At 36.6% G+C, this 14,754-nt stretch overlaps 2 protein-coding genes across 4 annotated transcripts; one reads left to right on the top strand and one right to left on the bottom strand.

Annotated features, from left to right (window-relative positions):
• Window positions 1–107: 107 nt before the first annotated feature.
• LOC128607965 (uncharacterized) lies at window positions 108–5,356 on the bottom strand. 3 transcript variants are annotated; one of them, XM_053625292.1, is made up of 4 exons: window positions 5,332–5,356; window positions 2,691–4,123; window positions 2,338–2,486; window positions 108–1,199 (listed from the first exon to the last, which is right to left on the bottom strand). In XM_053625292.1, the coding sequence occupies exons 2-4, from the start codon at window positions 4,120–4,122 to the stop codon at window positions 618–620; spliced, it is 2,163 nt and encodes a 720-aa protein (XP_053481267.1). In that variant the 5' UTR covers window position 4,123; window positions 5,332–5,356; the 3' UTR covers window positions 108–617. The 3 variants fall into 3 exon arrangements, with proteins under 3 accessions (XP_053481267.1, XP_053481247.1, XP_053481257.1); XM_053625272.1 differs by lacking the exon at window positions 5,332–5,356 and adding an exon at window positions 4,741–5,154; XM_053625282.1 differs by lacking the exon at window positions 5,332–5,356 and having other exon boundaries at window positions 2,691–5,154.
• Window positions 5,357–6,641: 1,285 nt separating this feature from the next.
• Window positions 6,642–13,546, top strand: pafah1b3 (platelet-activating factor acetylhydrolase, isoform Ib, gamma subunit). The gene is made up of 6 exons (XM_053625227.1): window positions 6,642–6,689; window positions 8,028–8,118; window positions 8,280–8,369; window positions 11,009–11,125; window positions 11,425–11,547; window positions 13,173–13,546. The coding sequence occupies exons 2-6, from the start codon at window positions 8,038–8,040 to the stop codon at window positions 13,428–13,430; spliced, it is 669 nt and encodes a 222-aa protein (XP_053481202.1). The 5' UTR covers window positions 6,642–6,689; window positions 8,028–8,037; the 3' UTR covers window positions 13,431–13,546.
• Window positions 13,547–14,754: the final 1,208 nt, after the last annotated feature.

The following is a 14,754-nucleotide window of genomic DNA, read 5'->3' as shown; positions in this document are numbered from 1 at the left end:
AAAATATATTTTGTAAGAAATGAAGATGTAAATAAAATGACAATTTTATTACCAATATGTATTCTTGTTTAAATTTGACTACATATTCAATATGAAGTACATATGCATTATTATTGCACATGTACTTTGGTCTCAACAATCAAAAATCTCACACAGAAGGCTGATTTACTGTTGGGAAAACCCACAAAAAACACATTCTCTACATCACTGTTACTGGGCATGTTTATCCATCCTGCTATGCTGTCTAAATCACAACAATACATAATAATGACATGTCAGTCAATCTGAAATAACTTTTTTCTTCTCAACAAGAATCATATGTCAGGTTTATAGATATGTATCTGAGCAAATTAAAATTGCAATATACTTCTGTATGAGGAAATTACAGTCTGCTATTTAGTAACAGAATTCTCCAATTTTATACTGGAGAATTCTGGTTTGGCCAAAGCTGAAATTATAGAGTTGAAGTACACATTTGAAAAGAAAAGGGATTATTTTCACTATTCCACATATTTAACTTTTTTAAGATCTAGTGATGACACTCAATGTCACTGGATCACAATAAAAGCTATGCATTAAATAAGTAGCTATATGTAGTGGACAGCTTATGGCCAATGCTAGAAATAAGGAGTGGTCAAGTGCAAGGATGGATCAAGACCCCACTTTTCTACATCTGTCTGAGTGTAAAGAGTCATACCAGATTTTTCTGACCTTTTAAAGGAGTTGGATGGATGTGGAAACCGATAGTAAGGCTCATAACAAAACCCTTCGGGAGGAAAGAATGCTGAAACAGTAGAGGAAGCACCAAAGAGCTGTCTCTCACTGACACTCTCAATGTTGTGCTGAGGAGAACAAGTCCTCAACTCTGTCAGAGGACCTAATGATGTATGGGTTTTCTGTAAATTCTCGTCTTGGAACAGAAAATTTAAATCAGGGTCATTTCGCCACTGTTCTAGCAGTGGAAGTGTAGTGCTGTGTCTCCTCCTGTTTTCACCACTGCTTAATTTTACTTGCTTCTGTGGCTCCAGGAAAAAGGGGTCTAAAGTCTGATTTGTGCAGCTGTAAGACATTGGTGATGGAGTTTGAGGCCCAGTGAAGGCCTGGTGCAGGGAGAATGTCTGGGAGAATGTCTGGGAGTTGGAATGTTGCTTTGCTCTAGGAGACTCCTGAGTCTGTGCTGTTAAACTCCATTGGCTTAACTATAGACAGAGGAAACAAAGCTAATGAACCACCACATCCCAATAACATTAAATGAATTTGCAATAAGAAAGCAGAACTGTACTTACCTTTCAGACCAATTTTACTTTAGACCCTTTTATTATACTTGAAATGTGTACGTTTACAAAGCTAAAAACAGGAGATGCTGGTATAAATGTGCTAGCAGGGTTAGTATTCACACAGCCTATCACTTGTGTCAGGTGATTACACAGATTGAAACGCCCCTAGACTGGATCTCCATTTGGGTTGATATTCTTCAGTCAATTTTGAGGACACATCCTTAAGCAGCGACTGAGAAGGCGCATGAGCTACGTTATTTACTCTATCGTTCCTTTTTCACAGCAAAAATGGCTTTTGAGAGATTAAACTTCAAGTAGACATACTAAGCAGTGACTGTCCAATCAAAGTATAACTTACACAAAAGGACAGAAAACAGAACTGTAATTTTAGAGTTTTATGGTTTGAATGAAAGAGCTACAGCTTTTCAGTTTAACATGTTTGGTATTCATAGGTATGTAATCACAGACGTGAAACACTTAGAAATCATGAATGCAGCTGCCTTTAAATGTATGTATGTATGTATGTATGTGTCTAACAGTGTGCCCCACATCATTCTTATTATGCTATCGAGAGCTTATATGTTATGATGCATTTCTCCACCCTACATGTGTCATTGTCAAGCTTACTGATTAGATTAGACATTAGATTTTAACCCTCCCATTTAATATCATGACTAGCTACCACTGGCTTTCACTCAAAAATCATCTTTCAGCAGGATTTACTAACTACTGAAGGAATAGTTTGGCCAAAAAATTATTTTTCCTCTACCCCAAAAGTAAATTAGCCAAAACATGTTTGCTGTCCAAAGTTTGCTTCTTGTGTTAAGAATATAATGTAGCAAACAAATATAGCTACAGGTTTACCGGCAAATTTCATGAAGAGATCAGCACACACTTAACTTAAATGATATCACATGGCTAAGTAATGCAAAATTTGAATAATTGTGTACATTTTATTTTTAGCCAGTAGCACCTGCTTTCGTTTCTGTGTGTTGGTGGTAAAAGAGCAGATGTTGTCTATCTGTACACATTGTGCAAGTCTGTAACATAGAGGGCATACCGTATCTTGGCATGGTCGCTGGAGTTTTGTGACAAAATCCTGAGGTGAGTGTATCCCCCAAGTTTGCTTCCTCTGCCTCTTAGAGGCTGTTCCTCTTTCCACATTCTCACAAAAGTCCTCTTGTTGACAATGTTTCTGTGAGCCATTATCTAGCATAGACAATAAATAACAACTGTTCAGAATCAGAAGACAGCAAATATCAAAATCCACACCAACATACCTCTAAATCCACATTAACACCTTGCATTTTTTTGTGGATAATTTTTTTTGATAAATTACACTTTTTTTTTTTTTTTACAATTCACAATTCCGCAGTACATGGAATATGACCACTTATTGCTAAGGTGACATACCTGTCTGTAATTTCATTGTCTCACTCTGTTGATCATCTTCATGCTTCTTTGTATAGCTGAAATACTTTTGCGTGTCGTCTAAACATTTGTGCACAGTGCTGGACCAGACTTGCTCTCCAGTTTGTGGGGAATGTGGCCCACTGAGGTGTGAGTGTAGCCTGTGCAGGCTGTGTTGGAGCTGAGAGCCATGCCTTTCCTGCAGGTGGTGTAGTAGCACATTCCTGCACTCTGTCAGCAGAGGGCAGCAGCGCTGCAGTGGAAATGAACCTAGATTGTGACAAAGACGAGCTGCCAGCCTTCTCACTTCTTCCTCTTTGGATGAAACCCCAGGTTTCCCGTGCTGACATTCATCACCCAATGCACTTCTTTCTTTGTCCAGTGTGGGTGAAGAAAACACGAAGATTGCAGGACTGGGGTCAAATTGTGGGTCATCCGAATTTAAGACTTCTGATCCCACAGGGGTGTCAGGTCTTTCATTATTTACAAAATCACGTCGCACATCCATGGCAGCAGTGGCCTTATTTGTTTGCCTTTGGTTTTGTGTATTTTTCTTTTTTGGAATGACATTATGGTCAATCAAGGTGACTTTGACAGATGTTGGAAAGGACTTATGAACAGGTTCACTTTCTGACGAAGACAAAATCACAGCTTCTTGTATCCCTGCCTGATCTGATGGGCTTCCAGATCTGGTAGTATTACCTGTAGCTTTATGAGTCTGTGCAGAACTGTGCTTTCCATCCCCACTGCATATAGTCACAGGGACTGTGTCTTCTAAATTAGTCTGTAAATTATCTGTTTTCTCAAAAGACTTCTGGTCTTTATTTGCACAAGCAGAAATACCTTCCTCGCTTCTTTCGGAAATCACAGCAGGAGGTGTTGAATGGGGAATTAAACAGGAAGGGGAAGGACTTGCCGTGGCTTGTCTTTCCTGCATTTCTATGTGCTTTTGATGTTTCTTTTCCTTTACCAGTCTTTCAATGTCCACAGACCTCACCTCATGGCTGAAGAGGCCTCTGATAGATGTAAGACGACCTTCAGTGATAATGCTTGGCTTCTGTGAAGGAAATGGCTTAACAACTGGCTTTTCTTTTCTGGAAAAGTTTAGTGAGTGACTGCATTGGCAATCCTGACACTCACTACATGGCCCTTTGTCTTTGCTTCTCCTTTCACAGTGTTGATGGCTCTGGTTAGATCGGTTACTGCTCTGTTCTCGAATTTGATTTCTTTGTTTTATGGTTTTAAGACGCTTCGTCTTTTGAGGCTCGCTGAAACACTCCTCAGTTTTATTGTTACTACAAACTGAACTGTGGCAAGGAGCAGAAATACCTGTATTGCTGGATTTCACCTTGGCCTTCTTATGGCTGTTGAACATATTCAAGGCAATTTGTTTATCAGACAATGCTCTTCTGTTGTGATGCCTCATAGTGAACATGCTAGTTAAATACACACAAATAAAAGGAAATTAGCTGAACTAAGAGATTATTTGACCAACAGAGAACACAATTAGCTAGGTACTCGATGACTGACACAATGGCATAATAATGCATACCATAATCAAACACTTTTTGCCCATAGTATGCATTTGTGTATGCGGTACTGGTACTAAAGTTAACTCCTCATCTATTTCTATATAACTAATTACATTCTCATGTATTTCTATATACTTATTGTGTATGTTTCATATAAATTCATTATTTGTTTAATAAAAAGCATTTCTGACCAATTATGGTGTTTCTGAGCCCACCTGTTTCACTTGTACTCGACCAGAATGATTTTATTTACTGTATTTTCCCCCTATTTTGTTAGCCAGGTGCATTTCCAAATTCAAAAACATTTGTACTCATTTACACAGCACCAGTCTATATTAATGAGCAGTGACCGACCTCTCATGGAAAACGTCTAGCGTTGATATTCGGTCAATAGTAGCCATTAAGCTAAGTTATATAGCTAGCTTGCAGTCTGGATAACGTATGGTTATGGTTAAACGTTAAATTGGTGTAACTGATTTGTTGATAATAATGCCTTTCGTCGTCAGTAATTGTGGACTTACCTGTGGTTAAGTTTCTTCTCTAACCAATCGTACCAAACACTTCATTTAATGTAATCACCCAACCTGCTGTCTATCTTGGGTTAACTTCTACACGCCGTTAGCTTGAACATTCGGTTACCTGGCAACGCAGTAGTCAAAATGGGCGAAACCGTTTTCCTATATAATTCCCAAGGACCATTTGAAAATGAACCATACTGAAGTGCAATACACTTTCACAATATATTATCCGCAAGATTTATATCTCAAATAGACAAAGGAGTAATTAGTAAAGAAATGCTAGCCCTTTCTCAACCTGTAGGACTTCTTATTGGTACCTTCGTTAAATTCAACACGTCCATCAAAAAGAGGAAAAACCCCGCCCTCCATTACTCTACAACTTTCTCTGAGGATTAACGGACAGTTTGTTAAATTCAGACGAAGGAACAAAACCAAGTCCTGAGAAGTAGTCTGAATTATGTACAAAAAATAATAATGCCGCTGTTTAAATGAACTGGAAAATGTATTCCTATAATTTGCTGACAAATTTAACAAACCATTAGACAGCTGTGATTTTAATGCAAATGTATCACAAGCTTTGCATTAACTACTTACTTCTTTTAGCACACAGCGCCATCTTTTGGTTACATATTGCCATAGCAACGCTTTCATGTGGAAAAGTTTCAGTTAGAAACTGACATTATGAAAGAAAAAAAAAAAAGTCGTTAGATTTACAGTTTAGAACAAAGGTCGGGACCTTTTCACCGGGCAGAGCCATAAAAGAGCCAGATAAAAGTTAAGATTTTTTTTTTTAACGTTTAGCCTTTAAACCCTCCTATGTCATTATTATTATTAGTTATTATCTTTTCTGTTATTGCATAATTATAAAAAGTGGTAACTTAATAAAGGTCATTTCACATTTTGCGTTTCAGTTTCTTTTGAGAAACTTTATATATATATACATACACACACACACACACACACACACACACACACACACACACACACACATATATATATATATATATATATATATATATATGTGTGTGTGTGTGTGTGTGTGTGTGTGTTTAAAACAGTTTTAAGGCTTGTAGTTTATAAATAAATTTAGTATGGAGAATTGGTATTTGTAAGGGAGTATATGGTAGCCTTTGTCAAATAAAAAAAATCATACACACATATACTGTATAATGATATATAATCTACGCAATTTACTAGAGCTTATTTGCACTATGATAAGGAGTCTTTATTAATCACATATACATAAAAGCACAGTGAACTACTTTTCAGATGATGATGATGATGATTATATTATTATTATATTGGTATTACTATTTGCTGTTGTAGTTTATTATTATTATTATTATTATTATTATTATTATTATTATTATTATTATAACTACCCCATGGCACATTTTAACTGGCACCTTTACACTTGCACATTTGCACGACATCTGAATGCAGTATTTGCTGAGTTTGTTTACTATCTATCAATCTAATTTAGTTACTGAACATGTATAGTTAATTTCACACATATGGGTTATAAATATGTGTGATATGTCATAAGAAAAGTTAGACTCGAAGTGTGTTTAAGTAAAAGTGCAGTTAAAATTGCTTGTATTCCCTCATTTGTAACTCGCTTCGGATAAAAGCGTCTGCTAAATGAATAAATGTAAATGTAAATGTAAAATATATGGTGAGGTAGAGTCGCATGTGAGGGAGATTTCCATTGATCCGGGATCGGGTTCTGATCTTGACACTGCAAAGTAATTTTGTTATTTTGTACTTTGGAAATATTAGAATTGGGATCCACCTTTATTTTCTTGTTTAATCACACAGTTCAGATTACTAACAAGATTGTAACATATGTTTCACTGTAGACTCTCAGGGCTCTGCTTCCCATGCCTTGATAAACTTAGTTCTACGTCACTTCCTTTATTGGCGCGTCGCTAGTTTGCGGAAGCAAGCGAAAGGTAAGTACAATTGCTGTTTATTTATTTAATTGCTGTATTCATTCATGCTAAATACTGACTAAACGTGTTGCAGTCGTGTCATTGCTCAAACTGCTAAAAAGATATTATAAATGCACTGAAAGGAATAACATTTCCTGAATGAAAGGCCTGTATCTTTCCACAAACATCTGGAAATCTCCAAAAAGCTTATTATATTAACATCCACATTGCATGATTTGTTTTAATTACAGACTACTTGGCTTGTTATTATTTGTAGCGCAATCCTCATCTTCCAAATTAACTAGAAGTAGCAGCCCATCAGCTGCAGCGAACTGGCAACATGTCCCTGCAAAAAGCCACAACACGTTTAGCTTAGGCTATACGGTAACACAAGGGCTATTAACAAAGTAGTGCATTAGGCCTAAAGCTAACCAGAGCTGAATGTCCTCTTTTATATGTTAGCAAACTGATATAATCTCATACTGAAAACGGTAAAGATTTAAGGCTGTTACGGTATCGCAATAAGGGAAAATGTAACTGTTATATCGGAAACATTATGCTATAGAGGTATAAATGATCCCTGCTGGGGAAAAAACAAAACAATAGAAACTATCACAGAAATTCTCATTTTTTAAATTAGAAATTCTATTACAAATCATCAGCTAACCATTAAAACCATTACCATTATTGGTCCTTAATGGTATCCACTAGAACCCTGTCCAGGGTGTACCCCGCCTTGTGCCCCATGTTCCCTGGGATAGGCTCCAGGTTTCCCTGTGACCTTGAAAAGGATAAGCGGTATAGAATATAGATAGATGGATGGATGGATGGTATCCACTAGACATAACATGCCTCTAGAAGAAGGCAATAAATGACCAGTAGAGACCCACAGGGACAATTACAGTTTCCATTAAAACCAATACAATTGCCATTGTAACCATTAAGACCATTACAAATTCTATGAGGGTTTCTATTGTTTTGGTTTTTTTCCCCAGCAGGGATAACATGAAAACAGATTTCCAAGTGTGATGAGATTTAAAAAAAAAGTAAGCAGCCTGTTTTAAAAATTTCCAGAAATAAGAGAACAGCATTTTGATACACATCTGAATGCTAAATCAGTTCCACTTCAAACAATGTTTAAGCAGTTTCCCAAACCAAATGTTGTCCTGTATTACAACTGAAAAGAGCTGAAAACTGCTGAGAGGGCTTGGAAGGTTTTTAAGTTATCAGACTCCATGCCAGTATATGCACAGTGGACCTTATGGACAAAAAATAAACCTGTTGTGCAGCTACCTATAACATAACATATAAAATAAAACACTCATTTATTGCATGCCTTTATAATGTATTGGCTTTTAGAATAACAGTAATGAGCAGCGGAGATAGCAATCCTGCAGCCACCCCCACCCCCTGTGATGACATACACGGTGATGGACGATGGATATCACTGGTGAGTTTGCTCAAAATACGTTCCACATATAAGCATACATGCTCGCTGAATAGCATACTATGTGCTTTCTGTTCTGGAGCAGTATCTGCTTCATTTAACCCATGTTTTTATTAAACGATGGTTTACTTTTATCAATGATGTACTTCTGTTTCTCTGTCCAGCACAATCGTTTTGTGTCAGACAGTAAAGGGAAAGAACCGGACGTGCTCTTTGTTGGAGACTCTCTTGTCCAACTAATGCATGAGTTTGAGGTATGATTCATTCTTTTGATTCAATTACACAGACAGACATTTGTAATCACGAATGTGAACATGCACAATTTGCTTATTCATTTTTGCTTATGTGTACATAGTGGCGTGATGCTGATATGGTGGTTTACTATGATAAGTAGTAAATTCATACTTTGAAATTTAACATTAAATTATACTGTAGTGGTTTACACTATAGTGGTTCTTTTTGATTATGTGTAATGTGAAAAATATGGTATTTGGTTGTTGCTTTATCCTGCCATGAATATTTGTATCAGGTGTTAGTGGAATATTTGTGCTGGGTCATGATTATTTGGTGGTCTAGTACAGCAGTGTAGCAGGGGTTTTTAAACACCTCACTGTCAGTGCTGGTTTAGGAAATAGTACATATATATATATATATATATATATATATATATATATATCACCCAAAAAATATTTAGCCAGCAGTAGTCCTGTAGTCTCTGAGCAACAAGTAAGTTATCAGTGTATGCATACTTTAATAGATTGCAAAACCATTTGACATCATCTGCAGTATTTCCTTTGCAGTTATCCAAATGTCTATAACTCAATAAATATATTATCTATTTTAAGAATACATGGTGCCTTTTTTTTTCATAGAAAAGCCAGATGTCCTGGCTTTAAGAAGATGGGGGAATCTGTGTAGGTAATTGGATCTGAGACCATGCTGTGCATGTAATTCTAAAGAGGTTCTTTACTTGGGTTGAGGCAGGAAGCCAGAGTGTTTGTTGAAGTGTGGATGTATTGTGTGTTTGCAGAGGGATTAGTGTGATAACTCTGACAGCTTATTTAAGGTTTGACCGATCATGCCAGTGAAAATAAACTTGCATTAATCTAAGTATGAGGTATGAAAGGTGAGTCAAGATTCGGTGACTCTAATTTTACGCTTTTAAGGGTTGAACTCGGGCAGTGTTGTGGAGTTCCAACAAAGCATCAATTTAGTAAGCAATCCAAATATGTGACTCAAACCAGAGAGTGGAATCAAAAGGATTAACCAAAGAGTGCGAACAAGAGGCGTAAATGGGAAAAATTGGACATTCAATACAGTGTGTCATCAACAAGTATAAACCTGCAAGAAAAAGTGCAAGACCAACAGCAGTCCTGGTGCAGTAATGCAGAAATGAAGGATACAAACAAAAATCAAACTTTCATTCAACAGAATTTGGTTAATAAATGCAAAACATACACAAAAACAATGCACACATAAACTGAAGCAGTGATATGCATTTAATAATCAGTATTAAATCTATTACATTTAGTGTTTATTATAAAGTCATGCATTTTGTGTAGTTAACCCTTTAGAGAAGTGAACTTCATCTTGTCATTATGCTATGATAAAAAAAAAAAAACCAAAGTGTTAAATTTGTGCAAACTGTTTTGTGTTTAACGTCATTATGTTTTAAATGAATATGAGTAACAATTTCTTTCCAACTTCCTTCTGCCTAGCCACTTGAACATAAAAATATATAATTTTTCTAACGCATTCATACAAGTGTTGAAATATAGGCAGTTTTTAAGGCTTTTCTTTTGATGATTAACCTCTTAATCTTATTGTATTGCTTGTTAATTTTTTTGAGATGGAATGGTTAAATGTGAACCTTGATTTGGTGTTACTGTGATGTGAAGGAACAATGGTCTTAGTGCCATATGAGAGGATTTTGTGAAGATGTGGATCCCATAAGAATAGTGATTAATGCAGGAGGATGAACACAGAAACCATCACGGTAGTCTATTTGGTAATGGCTTCTTAAAGCAATTTATCAGAAATGTGGAGATGAATAGGCCAAAGAGCATCCAGATGCTTGGTCTGCAGTCTGTTTTTCATGACTCACATTAAAATGGGGAACTTCCACATGGAAATGTCCTGAGAGACTTAACCTGCAGAAGAAAACTATAGTAGCTTATAATTTTATGAGCTGACTGCTGTTTTACATATTATAGTTCAGTTTAATGAAAGACCATACACTATCAACCAGTTTAAAATGCTTATAGTGTTATAAAGGATACTTTGTAGGACCAAATATTCAGAAAACAAACAAATACATAGCCGGTTAGTGTCTAGTGAGCTCTTCTATTTCCTCCCATTTTAAAATGTACTTATTAATTAACTTGTTTTTTACTAGCCATACGGAAGCCCTAAGAGACCATGCATTATTTTCTTTTTCATTCTTGTGTTCTTGTTTCTCGACTTAATTTTCTCGTGATCTTGAGGTAACAAAAGTTGTTTTCTCACAACATAGTCTTATCACGAGAAAATCTCGCACCTTGTGAATGGGACTGGTGTTGCATGCATGATAGCCTCCTTCTCAGGTTTCTTACACTAATGTGGAAGTTATCAATCACTGACAGACACAGAGCTGTTACAGCTTGGGTGAGTCCCTGATCAAAGTAAAAACGAATTTGTTCATCCATGATGCTACGGGATTGTGCTAAGCTTTTGCTGCCTCCAGAAATATAAAAATAACATTATGTTGAATACACAGGAAAATTAAGTCGTAATCATGAGAAAACAAGAAAGAAAAAAAATGCATGGTCTCTTAGGGCTTCCATATAGCCATGATCAGTATTATTTGATCATACTTGTATTGTTTTAATTGCATCTATGTGTATGGTGTTGACAGGTGTGGAGAAATCTGTTCTCTCCACTCCATTCTCTGAATTTTGGGATTGGTGGTGATGCAACACAGCATGTCCTATGGAGACTCACTAATGGAGAACTGGACCATATCTGCCCCAAGGTACAATGTTCCAGCTGCCACACTGCTGACGTTGTGTGTACCAGACATTTTGACTGAGTCATAGTGAACATCTGCAGAACATTCAGTATGCAGTTTTATGCTATAGAAGTGAATTCTGATGTACAAGTCTTTATGTAAAATTTTATATAATGTACATATTTAATACATGTATTGAAATTTATTTACCCCAATTGTTTAACATTAATATACTCTTTATCATATTTACATGCATATTTAAAGTGTTTGATACAATTGTCACAGATATCATTGAAATATGGTCTTTTCTCTTCTACATCTAGGTGGTAGTGTTGTGGGTGGGCACTAATAATCATGGCCACACCCCTGAGCAGATCTGTGGAGGCATCATGGCCATCGTTAACGTGATCAACAAGCACCTTCCTCAAACTCACGTTCTTGTACTGGTCAGTTCGTTTTTTTGCTCCTTATCTTTTTATAGCTACAGCACATTCTGCTTCTTAACATAATCCAACTAAACCTGAAGTTGTTTCATTGTAATATATAGGGCTGCAACTGACTTGTATTTTCATAATTTGTTGGCCGATTATTTTTTTGATTAATCGGATGGGGGCGGGGCAAACTTTCAATACCATTTTCTTTTGTTTATTTAAAATAAAATCCACAAACTGAGTGTTACAAATATAAATTCAGCCTAAAACTTTACACAACTCTTTGTCCAAAACAGAAAAGAACCCAATACATACACACACACACACACACACACACACACACACACACACACACACATACACCAGAATATATATTATTAATTTAGGACTGTAGTTTAATTTGGTGCTTTTTGTGCATCCATAAAAAATAATGAATAAATACTTATTCGATATAAAAAACATTTTTGTAGCAATTTCCCCTGCCCCTTGCACACAGTGGAGCATTTTGGATATAAACACAAGTTTGTGCTCGTGCAGCAGTGTTTAATATAAAATGCCCCCCTGCCTTAGAGGACTTTCTTCCTCAGTCACGTGATGATTTCTCCTCCGTCTGATGGTGACTGAGGTCATGTTGGGAATAAAAGGTAATGCTGACATAAAAAGTAAACTGAAGAAAGTCATTATAGGTGACTCTGGGTGTCTGCTAATGCTAGCATGCATATGACGTCATGCGCCGTCAACTAGGAAGCGGCTTATACTTCCGGTTTGTAAAAAAAAAACCCCGCTAGTGATGTATTTGAGATGTTATTAACTTTCTAAAATCCACACACTAGACGGTAGTGCAGAGTGCATAGTGTAAGCATACAATACTGTTTTTTTTTGACAAAACTTTAGTATTTACTCTCCGAAGCGTGTTTTCGGAACAGAAGTAACGTATTGAGTAAACACACCCTGTGCCGTGCGCAGACCAACTAATCGATAATTATCGATTTTATTGATTAGCTGTTGCAGCTCTAGTAATATAGTATATAACAAGGTCCACTAAAGAGTGATATTTCTGAATAACTAAATACATTTAAGCTGATGTTTATTTTACAATACTTAAAACTGAGGGTATTTTTAATTTTTTTTTTTTTTTTGCTTTACTTCATTATTTTTTTATTTTATTTGCCATACATTTCATTCATGTGATAGTGTGTTAGAACATGTTTTGTTATTGACTGGTGCAGTACTCAGTGTAATTTATTATCTCTATTGCTTTCAGTAAATAAAACTTTTTTGATTCATATTGCACACACACTACACACACCCCCACACATGCACAAACACTTTTATTCACACACATTCACACCTAGGGGCAATGTAGTGTAGCTAATCTTCCTGTTTTTGGGAGGTGGGAAGGAACTGGAGATGGACACGGGAAGAAGCTACACACACACACACACACACACGCACGCGCACACACGTGTGCACACAGAACCGGGGACCCTGCCAACATTAACCACTGCACCACAATGGCACCCTTAATAGGATACCTAGTTGTCACAGTTAGTGGGGTACAAAGGCCATTACTAAGTTGGTATTTTGTTATTTGAAAACTGAATGGATATATTTTTCTTTCTGTCTGTCTTCTCCGTTAGGGTGTTTTGCCAAGAGGCAAGAGTCCGAACCCGCTGCGAGAGCGCAATGCGCGGGTGAACACCCTGGTGCAGGCTGAGTTGGCATCTCTCTCCTATGCCTCACTTCTGGACGTGGATCCTGGATTCGTCCAATCAGATGGCTCAATCTCCCACCAGGACCTATACGACTATCTCCACCTCACTGCACAGGCCTATCAGAAAGTGTGCCAGCCGATATACACACGCATTAAAGCTCTGTTAGAAACACACACACCCTGAGTGCAGAGAAGACAAAGAAGTCTTCATACACTATTGTAGACATGTATCCTACATACAGACATTATCAACAGCAACAAAAAAACATGCACTTACATTAATACTGTTACGGACCAACACGTCACAATTTACACTAGATATAGTACACTATTAACACCTATACATACACAGACCACTCCAGGCCATTTCATTTATTGATCAGTTAATACATTACACAGCTGATCTGATCATTGATTTCACTAGAGTGATGCTTAATCTACCATAACAAAAAACTGCCACTTTATATGTTATATTTGTTGACCCCAAGCAAAACAATTTTTCAGGAAACAATGTTAGCTTAAGTATATGGAAAGTTCATGAACACTGCACAGGTAACAAGAAACAGTGCGTTGTGCCGAGCATGATTGAAGTCAAAGCTCGATGAATAAACACAACTTTTCTGTTTCGGCACTCACAGTGAGCCTCCACCCACATAACAGTGGTTAGAAAACACATGACCATGGTGAAGTGTTTGCAAAATGGTTGAAATGCATATAAATTGAACTTATTATTTTTTTTTTCCTGAAAGCACTTCTGATTTCTTATTTTTTGTACCATGTTTATGTTGGTGTGTCTTAAATGCATAGAAAGCATTAGGTAGTATCTGTCTCCTGGCTGTATGTCTACTGTATGTTAGAACCTGTAAATATAATCTTTTCTTTACTGCAAACTTAAACATTAAAGTAAAACATAAAATTGGCATGCATACATAACCCCTTGGCATCTGACAGTACAGTTTTCCAAATCCTGTCTATAAGAATAACTGCCTTACCTCTGTTTAGTGTTTTTCTTGCTCAAACAGACCTGTTACAACTATAGAAAAGTCACATTCAGCTGATAAGATCGATCAAATGCATATGAACAATGAAAATGTTAAACGCTATACTGTGACCTGTAAATAACTCTTTTATGAGTGATTCCAATTGATGAGAATGTAGTGTGATCCTATTATTCTCAACATCCTGTCCTGTGTCGTTAATACAGAGGCCTTTGGTCACTTTTCAAGCCTGTTGGCCTGTAAAAAAATAATAAAATAAAATTCTCTAGAGCTTCCATCAATAATTCTGAGGGCCAAATCTGTGACTTAACACTGCGATATGTAAATGTCTTCTGTTTTAAAATGCTGGATTAAAACCATGGACTCAACCAACTGGGTGTCTTAATTAAGTGATATACACAGTATGAGAGGAGCTAGACTATTCCTTCCCAGTGAAAGTAAAAGACATAACAATATAGCAATACTCAGTTATATCTACTTGAAATTTCACAGAAATACACACTTATACAG

The sequence above is a fragment of the Ictalurus furcatus genome, chromosome 1 (genome assembly GCF_023375685.1).
Source record: "Ictalurus furcatus strain D&B chromosome 1, Billie_1.0, whole genome shotgun sequence".
NCBI lineage: Eukaryota > Metazoa > Chordata > Actinopteri > Siluriformes > Ictaluridae > Ictalurus > Ictalurus furcatus.
This window is presented reverse-complemented; position numbering and strand designations above follow the sequence as displayed.